The sequence below is a fragment of the Sander vitreus genome, chromosome 7, assembly GCF_031162955.1.
Source record: "Sander vitreus isolate 19-12246 chromosome 7, sanVit1, whole genome shotgun sequence".
In the NCBI taxonomy this organism is placed as follows: Eukaryota; Metazoa; Chordata; class Actinopteri; order Perciformes; family Percidae; genus Sander; species Sander vitreus.
The window spans coordinates 26,135,080-26,149,751 of record NC_135861.1 but is presented as its reverse complement, the minus strand read 5'-3'; the positions used below and the strand labels follow the sequence as shown (position 1 = coordinate 26,149,751).

The 14,672-nt window shown below is 37.6% G+C and overlaps 1 protein-coding gene across 1 annotated transcript; it reads right to left on the bottom strand.

The window, feature by feature from the left end:
* Positions 1-267: 267 nt before the first annotated feature.
* Positions 268-12,331, bottom strand: cd63 (CD63 molecule). The gene is made up of 8 exons (XM_078255671.1): positions 12,185-12,331; positions 10,605-10,691; positions 3,876-4,064; positions 3,007-3,081; positions 2,816-2,914; positions 2,481-2,624; positions 1,194-1,277; positions 268-668 (listed from the first exon to the last, which is right to left on the bottom strand). The coding sequence occupies exons 2-8, from the start codon at positions 10,668-10,670 to the stop codon at positions 603-605; spliced, it is 723 nt and encodes a 240-aa protein (XP_078111797.1). The 5' UTR covers positions 10,671-10,691; positions 12,185-12,331; the 3' UTR covers positions 268-602.
* Between the last annotated feature and the right edge of the window lie 2,341 nt (positions 12,332-14,672).

The following is a 14,672-nucleotide window of genomic DNA, read 5'->3' as shown; positions in this document are numbered from 1 at the left end:
CCTGCGCTGTTGTAGAGTGTGAAAAAGGAAACGTCATCTACTTCCTGTGCCATTACGCAAGTTCCTCTGAAATATGAGTTGCAAAAGTTCTTTTTTGTTCAAGTTTTTATTATTTTAATATATATTATTTGTTCAACAGGTTTTGAATGTCATGTTGCTGAGTCAATATTATATACATGGTACTGTAATAGAACTGTGTCTGAAATAAATACCTTTTTGAGTGCATTTATTTTCCCTGTTTGTATTTATACTCAAAGCAAATTCAGATGTAATTTAAAGAGTCTTTAATAAAAACAGAAACTGGCAACCAGCAGAACATATAAAACAAGAAATGAAGTCTCTAAAACGGAACAAGTAAAGTAATGTAACTTTACAGTAATGTTAAAATTCCTCACAAGCAACAAGAACACACGCTGACGAAGTGAACATTATTTCTATTTCCTAAGCACATACAGTATCAAAGCAGAGTTATTGTTATATGTAAATATAATCAAAAATCAATAAAAGAGAAAATATATTGTGCTGTGCATTATATCTGAAGTATGAACATATTAAAGTTTTCCACAGCTACCAATAAGCGCGACCTGAACAGACAACTCCTCCTACATGACTTCGTAGCCGCTGCGGATTCCTCTCATCAACAAGCAGGCGAACACGATGCCCATTACCTGGAAGGAAAACAATCACATACAAGACAGAGAGGACATATATTAACAGATCGGTTTCTTTTTTCTATTAGTAGATTTAGTTTGACAGACTTGTAAATCACAATCTTTGTTTATATCCTCTTTTTTTTTAAGATTATTTTTTGGGCATTGCCGCCTTTAATGGATAGGACAGCTAGATATGAAAAGGGGAGAGAGAAGGGGAAGACATGCAGGAAATTGTCACAGGTCGGACTTGAACCCGGGACCTTCTGCGTCGAGGACTAAACCCCTATATGTGCACCAACTGAGCTAACCCAGCCACATCCTGTAGCACTTTTAAAAGCAAGATAAAACCACCAGACGTGACAATGCAAATGCAATAAGACAAAAGTAAAAAGTAATGAGTTGAAATGAATACAAAAAAAAAAAAAAAACTCTTTCAAATGAATTTGTTTTGGGAAGTAAAATGTAGTAAAATGAACTGCTTAGGAACTTTGCACTAGGTACTGTCTTGTCTTTTTCTTTTTTTTCATTGATGTTACATACCTGCAGGACGGCAATTACAATAGCTGCAACTATCACCCACAAGATGTTTTTCTTCAGATAAGCCACCATAGCATCATGACAACCCTACAACAAAAGAAAAAAAAAAAAAGGAACATTTAGATTCAACATCACCAGTTGCTTCGTAGGACAACTTTGACTTCTTTTTATAACGGTTGCGTTTTATTAACTTTGGCTTGACGTTCTCATCAAGTCCCACACACCCCAATGCTGTATGTATAAAATAATAATTATTGCAAAATCAACTTTCTTTTGACCTCAATAAAACTCAGTATGTAGAATGTATTGAAGTGGTAACCCTTCACTTTTCCCACAAACTGTTCTTGCACATTTGCTATATGCACCACAGATAATGGAGGGGTTGTGCAAACCAACTCGAACCAGGATTCCCATGACAATCAATGCTAGGCCACATAACTGCAGGAAAGAGGGGTGGGGGGTGGGGTAGTTTAAGGTGGAATTTGTGGGATAATTTCTGCTCATTTTCATGTAATACAGGCATTGTTATTACACCAAATAAGGCCATATTTGATCTTTTATTTGTTAACAAAATATTTTTTATTTTGTTTGCCAAAAAGTCATCCAACATAGTTTGGGATCAGTTATACCACCGAGATGTTTTTGCTGCTGCTGCTGCTGGAGACAGTGTTGAGCTAAAACAGGATAAAAAGCAAAAACATATCTGTGGAGTTGGGTCATAATTCTCTGTAGGTTTGTAACACTGCACAACCTATTTCTCCTCAGTCGCTCAGTCCAGTGTGACCAATAAATCAGCCGATGTATTCATGAGCACACGTGTCCGTAAAGGTGTGTATGTGCGCTAATTAAAAAGAAACTGTAGGACAGAAATGCTCAAAATGGGTTTGATGGAAGTTAGAAACATTGTTGTCTCTATTACATAGGTTGTCCGTCTGATAGCACTGAAACTTTTTTTTTTTTTTTTTAAATTGGTAAAATGTCCTGCTCACTACACAATTCTTGAGAAATGTAATTTAAGGGTTAACTAAAATGTTGTGTTCATGTTAGAGATACTGTTTTTTTTTTTTAACTCAAATATCCATATCTGCTGGGTTCTACTTCACACAGTAATTTGTTTTAATTGGGGGGGATTATATGCGGACGGTAAACAATCCAGAGTTCCTGTTCACTCTCCTACAAGCCGAATGACAGCTGTATAAAGTTACTGCTCATGCAAACACTACATTTCCTCCTATTGTTGCTTCACATTTAGGATGTGAGATGATAAGCTGTGAAACAGTCACAGTTTACCTCCTGGTGAACTTTGGCAGCGTCTGTCATGGTCCCGACTCCACAGTTGAGAGTGACTTTCACACAGCATGAGTCAGGCACAGATTTCTTATCAGATCTGAAGTCTACCCAGTCAGAAGAACTGTTCACGCCACAGCATTTCAACTGCAAATGAAAAACATTTTATATGGACAGACATGCCAGCAATGTACCGTAAAAAAAACTGTATCAGTAGGTAGGTGCAAAGAAAAACAATGTCATGTCATGCAGCGCAGACCAACAGGATGCAGAGGTGTTATGTGAAGGTGTTGTCAGACTGAGTAAACAATGAGTAGGAGAATCGACACTGAACTCACATCCTCCTGCAGCTTATCAAAAGACTTTTTGAATTCAGCTGTGCCGTTCTTGTAATCAGAAATCATGTCTTCAAGACTATCCTGGACGACACCTGAGAGCTACATGGGAGACACGACATGGAAGTCAAACCACACCTTCTGCAGGGTATTATGTACTGTAACACATAAAAACAGTGTAGTTCTAAACTTACTTTGTTTCTGAAGACGTATCCAGCGATTACTGCTGCAATCTCAACAAGAATGACCAGAACGAGGAGGACAGCAAACTGGCGGAAAAAAAGAAATAAAAGATAGTTCAGTGACTTACATGAAGGTAATTATTATTCTAAGCTACAGCCACACATTCATTCATCCTACTGCAAAATGAAATTCAGTTTAAACATATTTAGGCTACATTTACATTGCTACGTTTTGGTTTAAAAACTAATATCTTTTGCTACGTTTACACCTCGCGTTCACACTGCTCTGGCGTTTCAGAGCCCCTAAACCTTTGGCAACACCGACACTGACGCCAATGTTTCACCGCCTGATAGGGTTATGATGTCTCGTTCATGATGTCTCATTCTCTGAGACTGCTAGGCTACTAACGTTACCATGGCAACTACCAGCAACAGGCCGAGTATACATGCGGCCTCCAGTTTACCTCGGCAGGCGCGTGTCCAGTATATGAGAATGTTCATGACATATGCGGTTTGGGCGTGTTAGTTTAAACGGAGAGTAGTTCTTTTACTGGAGCTGTAACACTTGTGTGCACGGAGTTCGCTTTTGGCTCAAAACTCCCCTTAAAAACCAAAACATGGGCGCCCGGATAGCTCAGTTGGTAGAGCGGGCGCCCATATATAGAGGTTTACTCCTCGACGCAGCGGGCCCAGGGTTTGACTCCGACCTGCGGCCCTTTGCTGTGTGTCATTCCCCCCCTCTCTCTATCTCTCCTGTCATGTCTTCAGCTGTCCTGTCAAATAAAGGCCTAAAAATGCCCAAAAAATAATCTTAAAAAAAACCCTGTAGCAATGTAAATGTAGCCCTTTTTGTTGTTGTGTGGTTTAACTATGTGAATTACCGTGGCGACCATGCAGTGGTTCTCTTTCCAGGCACCACAGCAGCCGAAGAAGGCAATGAAGAAAATCACAACGCCGACGGCAATCAGAACAATCGGAGCCCCTGAGGCTGAGGCGTCCTTCATCATCAAGGTTTTGTGCAGACCCACTTGAACGAGGACTCCCACCACAATCAATGCTAGGCCACATAACTGCAGGAAAGAGAGGGGGGTTAGTTTAAGGTGGAATTCGTGTGACGTCTGCTCATTTTCATGTAAGACAAGCAAGTTTCTTTAGTTTGAGACGACAGATTATCTGATAACACTATGGAGGTAAAGAAAGGCTGTAATCATTTTATCATGTACACATTTTTTTTATTTAACCACTACTAAATACTTGTAATACTGTAATGTGGAAATTGTATTTATCACAATTAAGTACCGTGTCTGACAACCTGTGGTATGAATTCTCTTAAAAATTTCCAGACGGTAATTTTAAATTTAGCCATCATAAATGGTTTACCATCTTAAATTAGCAAGCTAACATTTGCTAATTGAAACTGAAATAGGCTGACAGAATGTCATTAGCTTTGCAAAAACTACGTTTAGAATAAATTGGCATTTGGACCCGATGGTGGCGTTAAATAAAAAAGGGGACCATGAATGTTTGTACATAATTTCATGACAATCCGTCATTGTTGTTGAGATATTTCAGTCTGGACCAAAGTGCGGGGAACCAAAGATCGCCATTGCCATCCATAGAGCCAAGCTGCTTAAAATACCTAGTAGAGATTGTACCGGTGGGAAATAAAACCACATACATAGATGATTCTCAAAGTATTAACTACTGTTAGATATCCACTTGCTTATAAGATTCAAACGTCCATATGTTCCATTTAACTTCACCTTGCTTCCATATGAACAACTCACTCAAACTAAATGATTAATAAGCACTGATGCTAAATAGATGGAAGGAAGTTGCAACAGTCTTCAGTTCCTGTGTGCAGATGTGAAACCATCAGGTGATAGAATGTGACACATGTGTCACTGCTTTGGGTGGGGTACCGAGAGCAGACCATTAAATCTTCTACAAACATTGTGTGGGCGGACTGTTTGACAATGATCAGATGGGATCAACTGGCTCTAAAGCAAACATCACACTGAACGGCATGTTCTTCACTTTGACAGCAAGCTGCCTGTCCACTCCATATTATCCAGGGTAGATACAACAGTGGTGGGTGGAATTCAATTAGAGAACAGGAAGGGATTTAACCACGAGCTGAGAATAGTCAAAATGAAAGATTAGTCCAGCAGTAGAAAAATATGTATTAAAAATGTATGTATTAAATATATTGATATGTGCCAAGACAATAACAGGCAGAGTAATCGATAAGGAAAATAGTCATCAGGCGCAGCCACTCAACTCTACCGCGTCTTCATTTATTTTTATTGGACATTAAACAGACCTTCAAGTACTAACTCTAACTGCAGCAGAAAAACTAAACCACAAACTTAAGAGTTTAAAAACTCCTTCGCAGGCAGAACTGTAAAAAAATTGCAAAAAGACTTAATACTTCCATATTTTCTACATAAATGCTGACAGGCTATGTCTTAAACTGCGTCTTAGGTAATGATACATCAATGAGGATGTTTGAGTAAGGACGTCACTGGTCAAGTGATACATGAGGACAGAATAAGACTGACCATAAGGCGTGAAGTACTGTGAACATATTAATCAGTTTGGAAATTGTGTGTCATTGTTTGTGACGACGATAATGTTGCAATGAGCATAACATACTGATAAATAGAGCTTCAAATTATTTTGTTATTTTCTTTATTACTCAATGAATCGTTTAGTCTATGATAGAGATGGTCCGATACCATTTTTTGCTTCCCGATACCGATTCTGATACCCTGAACTTGCGTATCGGCCGATACCGAGTACCGATCCGTGACCAGTGTGTCACATATTTTATTATGTTTTAACAACTGTATACTACTATCCCTGTATGGATGATATGATGTATAACAGCTGTATACTACTATCCCTGTATGGATGATATGATGTATAACAGCTGTATACTACTATCCCTGTATGGATGATATGATGTATAACAGCTGTATACTACTATCCCTGTATGGATGTGATATGATTTCTATCTTTGTTGTCGATCTGGCTCAGGTTAAACTCTTTGTGAAACATGAACAAACACAAACAATGAACGCCACAGAACTCTCTTTTTTTTATCCAGTTTGACAGTCAGTTATAACGGAAAAAGAACATAAATAAACTACTTTAACGTAGATTTTCTTTAGGGCTTTATTACGTGGTATCGGATCGGTGCATAAACTCCAGTACTTCCCGATACTGATACCAGCGTTTTAGGCAGTATCAGAGGCGCCGATACTGCCTAAAACGCATCTCTAGTCTATGAAATGTAACCAACAGTCCAAAATCCAAAAAAAAGAAATATTCACATTTGAGTAGATACAAACTGTGATATTTGGGCTTTTTTATTTTAAAGAAATCATTTAAAATATTGTGTCTGGCCTGGGGAACGCATCAGGGGTAAACGTTGCTGGGGAGATAGACGTGTGGAATACTTTGCTTAGCCTGCTACCACCACAGCCCGGTCCCAGATAAGCGGATGAAAAAGTATATGGATAGATTAATTGAGTAATAAAATTGTTGCTGATTAATATCTTGTTTGACTAAACAATTATTTCAGCTAGCTGATAAATAATAAAAATATGTGGTTAAACCTTAATGATGCCTATGTAATCATTTGAGTCAGACTGAGATCATTTATTGACCTTTTGATCAGTCTTACTACCGTTACATACGTCATCACGCAAAAACAAACACATCCTGGCAGAAGGAGGCACAGGAAAGAGACCTACATTTGGCCTATAGGGTTGTTATAGAACTCTCTTTCTGTATTTAATTTAAGTAAATTCTCTCAAGCCATTTTTATTAACTTTTTTTTTATTTTTATTTTTTATTCAGTATAGCCAAGTCACTGTCAACAAATTAACAGAAGCCTCAAAATCAACAACTCCCAGCCAAACTCAGAGGCCTTCACTACGAAGCAAGATTTGGCGTTAGCGAGGTGACTTCAGGTTCAACCCAGGGTTTTGTGTATCACGACGGTGGATCACTTGTTACCGAGTTCAATCGCCGTGGTAACTTATGCTGAACACCTAACCTGGTCGGGAGCAGGTTATGTTGGAGATTAGAGATCTACCGGTGTAAAAGCACCGCCTACTGACCAATCAGTACTCGATTGATAACGGCGACACCGTTCTTAGAAGATCCGGTGGAGCTCAGTGCGCGCTCAGACAGAGAGAGAGAGAGAGAGAGAGAGAGAGAGAGAGAGAGAGAGAGAGAGAGAGAGAGAGAGAGAGAGAGAGATGCGCTCAGAAAAGTTCAAACATTTAGAGACCGACAACCCCGTTAACATTACCTGATGGGTATTTTTATGAAATATATAGACTCAGCAGAGGGAATTACGTATAGGCTATTTGTCGGCTTGTTGAGCCGTGTGCTGCCAATGTGCACATCGGTTTGAATTATGTTTTTATATTTTTTATTTGCTCTAACGATCACTTACCACTGCCAGGGTTGCAACTGAAATAATAGGCTAAAGCAACGGCTGTTTATGGAAAGCACAAGTGTAATTATGGTCAGCCTGTAAAACCGTGTCTGTGTTCTTCATATTTATGTAGAATTATAGTTTGCTCTTCTTATATAAAATATGCAGCTCTGGTAGAGGTTTGCGATTGGTCGTGCTGTGCAAACACCGCCTCTTTTATGTGAACGCGCGCACCGCTGGATTGGGAAACCCTGGGTTGATTGAACTAGTTGTTAACCAGCGTCGTGACACAGGTTATGCGGGACCGCGGTTGTTAGGTTAGGTGAAGCCGGGGAACTGAAAGAAATCTAGGGCATGTTGATCTTGATTCGTAGTTCTGATCTCAAGTAAGATTAACAGAAATGTCTGTCAGAATAAAAAGTATACATATGTACACTGGAAGTCTCTAGCCTTAATGTTGTGTGTTTTCCATGTTTGCCCTTGCTGTCACTTTGCTGGCTACACCAATGTAAATATGTGAGCTTCAATCAAATAGGTAGCTAATGGTTGACGTAGGAAAACATAATGGAGTGAACAGAAAAGGCAAACAGGGCAAAGACGGTCACATCAATACCACAACAGAATAGAATAAAAGAGAATACAATAGAATAGTAATGAAAATAAATACGGGTTTATCCAGGTTATGTTATTATTTGCTTTAGCTTGAGCTTATTTTCTTGATGAAAATATGTAGAGCTGAAACATTAGTTTACTTAATTATTAATCATCACCCATTCTGATACTCAATTAACTGTTTTAGTCAAGCAATGTTAAAATTAGTTTTGTTTTATTGTACGCACTGAGTAACATTTGGACTGTTGTTTGAACAAAACAAGACATTTGAAGAAGTCTTACTGTTTTCCAACATTTTATTTATATATATATATATATATATATATATATATATATATCATATATATATATATATTTCCAACAGACTTATATCATTGAGGAAATAAATGAATCAATATGGTAATATGTTGCTTTAACCCCTCCTATTTAGCATTAATGTACAGTATTAGTCAGCAATTATAACTTCTCCTATTCAGTCTTTTTATCATTACAATTGTGTTCTGCTATATTATTACTCATTATCTGTTAAAACAACTACATTATAGTGCGTTACAAACTTGTATTTGATTACTATAAACTGCTGTTTTTTTGTTATATTGTATTAAAGTGGACTGTGGACTGACAAAACAAGACATTTGAAGATGTCACGCTGGCATTTCTTACTGTTTTCCATAGACTAATTATAACCGACATGATGCTTTAACCCCTCTATTTAGCATTTATAAGCAGAATATAATCATTTAATAAATGTTTATAACACACTACAATGTTTATTAATGTACAGTATTTGCTAACAATTATACATTCATGTAAATGGATGCATTTATATAGCGCTTTTCTAGTCTTAACGACGACTCAAAGGGCTTTTACAGAGTACAGGCCCCATTCACACCCGGGTGGCTGAGGCTGCCATTAAAGCTGCTCATCAGATAAACATTCACACACCGATGGTGCAGTGGCATTCAGCGTCTTGCCCAAGGCAAGGACACTTCAACACGGGACTGCAGAGCCAGGGATCGAACCTTAGACCCTCCGATTGGTAGACGACCGCTCCACCACCTGAGCCACAGCGCCCACCATGAAAACATTTTTTCTGTATTATTACAACTGTGTTTTATTATACAATTAGGGCTGGGAACAGAATTCAATATTTGTTTAGGTAACAACCAAATTGCCTCCTTAGTATCCAGTATCGAAAAAATGCCTCGTCATTCAGTACCAGATTTCAATACCTAAGGACTAAACCTCATCAGCGTCAGTGAGTCAATAAGCAGGCAGCATGCTTCTACCAAGATCTAATAATGCTGCTGATTGGCTGTCTAACGTTACACGCCGTAGAGGAATGCTGGGAAAACTCATGTAGCAGGAGCTGGCAAATAAATAAAAAGATTTGTGCCGTAATGTGTAATGTTGTAATTTATTTTTGTTTAAATGGATTTTATAAATTGGTATCGAAAAAAGTATCGTTCACGAACTCGTATCAAAGTCATGGTATTGGTAGCGGTATTAACATTTTTGAACGATACACAGCCCTGATAATTATCCAGCTGGACCAAATTATTTATTATCTGTTTATACACCAGCCATCAGATTCATTTTATTAATTATTCTCTCAATTACATTAGTTCATAAAATGTTGGAAAGTAAAAAAATTACGAGCGACGTCTTCAAATGTCATGTTTTGTCTAACCAACAGTCTAAAGATATTCAGTTTATTACAACAGAACAAAAATACAAAACGTGGTTACCATCAATAATATAATACAAATAAGATAATTGTTAGTTACAGTCCTAAATGTGCACGGAGTAGAGGGAACATTCTGTACGTCCTCCTGTCCTGTGTGAGATGATTTTCACTCAGTGCAACAGAGTTAAAATCACCGTGTGAAGCTTTCAGTGGCATTGTGTCAGTAAAGTAAAAAAAAAAAAAAAAAGTGTTGATTTGGAATCTGTACGAGTCACATGAGGCTGTGACACTTTAAAAAAATCTGGTCATAAGATTCACATTCCATCATCACCACCTCTTGCTCAAACACGCAATGAACGGGCAGGTTACATCCAGGAAATGCTCAGTTTAATCCAGGATATTTGAGACGAATGTCCTCGTGTTCATGTTCCCTTCATGCTTTCAAATAAATTGGTAATAAACAAAACATGTGACCCAGTGAGTAAGTGTTCAGGAATAAAAAGGTTGGGATGTCAAAGGTTGCTTGCCCATCAGCTGATTTTACAGATAAATTACATGGAAAAATAGGAAAACAAGACCAGATTCCTGCTTCAAGTCACGGGGGCAGGCAAAAAAGAGAAATGTTACATTAACTAGTACGTATTTCAGCCTGCCAAAAAGATACACTGATGTATTTTGATAACACAAATCACATTGGAGAACATCACCAGGTCTTATGTGCTGTTAGCTCCTTTGTTGCTTTTATTTTGGCAACCACAAGCTCCATCAACTTTGCAGTAACATTACGTTTAGGTGTCATCTGCATCTACTCTGCTACCTTTTGATGGTTAACATTTAAAGAGATAGTAAGCGGTTACTCACCCAGAAAAGGAAGTTGAAAAAGAAGAGCAGGAACTTGACACACTTCATTCCCCCCTCTACACCCATGGCTGACGAGGATATGGTTTCCTGCAAGAAGAAAAAATAAAAACACACTTTTTCAAGGCAGAATTATACAAACATGACCTCAGCTGTAATATGGGCAGCTATGGAAGACATGAGTCATTTGATTTCTGATTGAGATTTGAGTTATAAAAAGGTTAACAGACAGCTGTGACAAACCGCACATTTTAGTTTCCATTACATACGTAGGTCAGTGGACCACACGTCCCCATTGTTTGACTGAATTTAATTACAACCAGGACGATGGATCATCCAGGCTAAACTACTGCACGTTCCTTTTCACCTGCCTCAACATGTAAGGCTGCTGCAAGGGTGTTGAACAGGTCCAGCAGCAACATGACTCCCATTTTATCCTCCTCACATTGGCTTCCTATCAAGTTCAATACTCATTCTAAAGTTCTTGTTCTGACAACTAGAGCCCAGCATGGCCAGGTACCGGTGTACATCTCTGACCTGCTCCATCCTTATATCACCATCCATCAGGTGACCAGCCAGGGCTTACTGGGTGTTCCTCGCCGCTCCATGGACCATGCCTTTACATAGTAGCTGGGACGCCTGTGTAGCTCACCTGGTAGAGCGGATTCGACTCTGACCTGTGGCCCTTTGCTGCATGTCATTCCCCCCTCTCTCTCCTCATTTCATGTCTAAGCTGTCCTATCAAATAAAGGCCTAAAAATCCCCCAAAAAATTATCTTAAAAAAAAAAAAATAGTGGCTGCGACGCTGTACAACGCCCTTCCTATTGTCTTACGTTCTGTGTTCTCTGTTGACGATTTAAAAAAAAAAAGCAGCTCAAGACTAAAAAATGGCCTTTGCCTCATGTTTGTAATTTAGTTTCTATTTAAGTTTTATTTTACTGTTTTTATTTCAAATTTTTTTATGGCTTGTTCTTTTTACTGTTTTTTTTTTTTGATTTTTTTGTTGGCCTAATGGACTTTGTTCTGTAAAAGGTGCTATATTAAATAGCCTAAACGTATTATCCATAAAGTTAATTAAATTAAAAAGACAAATCAAAGTTTAAAGCCAACGCTACTTTGTGTTAACAGTAAATGGGCCCTTAAAAAGGGGATAGATCTGTACTTTAAATATATTAAATGATGTTCAGGCCCAAGAACACATCGTCTGGGCCCCTGATAAGATCAAAAGTTCCATTTTGAGGAAGAAGCAGAGCCCGTCCTCCCTCGGACCGTAACTAAATCGCCGCTAGGTTAGCAACAATACCAGCTTTGTCTCAGACTAAATAATTACATCAACCACTTGCTCTTATTGAATTTGTTAAGTTTAGCCAACTAAGTTAGTCTTACATAAACACAAACAACGTTTCCTCCACGAGTGTACAAGTGTGAAAAACTTACTCTTTTTAGCTAGCTAGCTAACTAACTAACGTTAACTCCTTTTTTTGGGAAGATCCTTGACCGTTCCAAAATTGTTAACGGAAAAATGGTTAGCATAACGAATAAAAGTCCGTTATTTCGCTGGTCTTTTGATGTCTAACGTTACCTTTGTGTGAAGAAGTCTTAACAATCCTGCGATGAGAGGCGCAGACGACGATGTGTTGAAATTTTAGTCTAACTTCTGTTTATAGTCTCGTCGTTCCTCCCTTCTCCCTCCTCCCTCAGCTTCTTTACTTTCCACCTCCTCCTAGCGACTTCTCCATATATTGACCATAACTTAATATGCTGCCTTCAGGGTCTTTTCGTTTAACACACAACTCCATTAAAAAACGTCCACTGGGCGTGGCCACTGGGTCTGCTCGCTGGTACTCATAAAGTGGTAGAAGAAGTATTCAGATATTTTACATAAGTAAAAGTAGCAACAGTGGTGGATCGTTAAGTACTGTACTGAAATACAAATTTGAGGTACTTGTACTTTATTTGAGTAATTCCATGTTCTGTCATTGTGCTACATTTTTCTCCACTAGGCCTAGTAGGCCTACATCTAGCCTAGTTAAAATCTTTAGTTACTAGTTTCTTTGCAGATTCAGATTATCAAAACAACTTATAAATGATGATGTATTATAGATTAAACTACCCAGCAGTATAATAAGTAGGCCTACCAGAAGTAAAAGTACTCATTAAGCATTACAAAAAAGTATAATATATTAGTGTATATAACTGATGCATTAATGTGTACATCACTTTAATGTTGCAGCTGGTAAAGGTGGGGCTAATTCCAAATACTTTATATACTACTGGGCACCTTAATCTATAATACACCATAGTTCATCATCATATTCTTTAATAATCTGAATAATAAGGGTAATGCTGTTAATCATTAATAGATGCTTAAAAAGTTATTCATAAATTGGTTTTGGTTCAGACCCCCTCTGCAGCCTTTTTCCAGAAATAAGTGGTCATATGGTCCAATCAGTCAAAAGGAGTTGTTCCTATTAATGGCTAAAAATGAAAAATGACTAACACACCTTTCTTTCTTGTTGCTCTGGTCTCAAAACACCTTGCCAAAGTACTACAGTTGAAGATTAGCCAGCTGGCTAACACTGGCACATTTACAGTAATGTTGTGCATTGTCCTTATAAATAAAATAATAAATACATTAAATAAATAAATCTTAAAGTCGCATGCTGCTCATAATAGTGAAATACATAAAAGAAAGAAAGGCAGTGTGAAATATATGAATCAGATTATTATCCCCAGATATTCCAAGTCTCTCATCTCCTAAAACAGAGACATTATTAAGGGTGATTCAAATTGAAATGAAACACTGTAACTCATGTATTTATTTTATCTATATTATTGTAATTTATGTTATGCCTTTGATGTTTATGTAGCCAACCTTATTTTATTCAGTGCTTATTTGTGTTCAATTTATTTTATTTTTTTTAGGACACTTGTAATTGTAATTGTTAATTATCTATATAGCTGTAATCCCTCTCTTCCTTAGGTGAGACTCCTTCTATAAGACCCTAGGGGTTTTCTTTATCTCACCTGCACAATCTTTATTTTTTATTATTTAGCTTTTTTTGTGTTATTGTTGTCTTGATTTTATTGTGCAAAATAAAAAAAAAATAAAAAAAAATACCCCCAGCATTTCCACTTTTACACATTGACTGAGTAACATCCTCAGGCTGCTGAATGACTGTCTTCTTGAGCAATATGTTCGAAGAATTCAAATGACACTCAAGTTTTTGTTAAAATACAGGAACTTTGTATGTGCTTTACATTCAAACCAGAAATCATTTTTGACAAAGTAACCATCATTACTCTGATAACCATGTTATGTTAAGAAGAGTGAACAAAGTGAACTTGTTGCTCAAAGTTATGGCCATGTGGTGAAAGTCTTAAGTCTTTGTGAATACTATGAATTGAGTATTTGAATATCACATTTTTTCAAACAATTCATTAAGATGGGATTTTTTTTTTAAGTGGTTGACCTCTGAATCATGCTACATTTATTCTCACATGAATGCTGATAAGATGAATAGAATAGAATAGAATGTATTTTAGTGTCACTATACACATGTAAAATGAGATTAACTCCTTTCCCAGTGCCAACATATTTTTTTTATTTTTAAATATAAGTAAGGTAAGAATGAAAACTGAGACCAATGGAGGTAAACAATTTGGTCTCACTATAGCTACCTATCTACGTACTGGCCATAAGCTTATCACAAATCAAACAACTGAGTGACCCACATCTCTGAGCAAACCATAATGGGCCTATAATATCAGCTTAAACTTTAACTCATGCTCAGGAACTGAATTTACAATAACATTTTCATTTGACTGGAACAAATATGAGTGTTGTGGTTGGTTACATTGACACCTATACAGCAGAAGGGTTCAGTTTGAAACTTCCTGTGGGACCACAATGATAAGGCAACTAAAGTGCAGCATCATGTAGTTAAGTTATTCGTACACCACGTAGGCCTGCAGAGCAGTGGTAAAGTGTAGAATGAGAGTGTATAGCCATGCTAGGAGCTCTGTGAGGCTGTACTTAGGCACAGTGGTACTTTGAGCTACATGCTAAC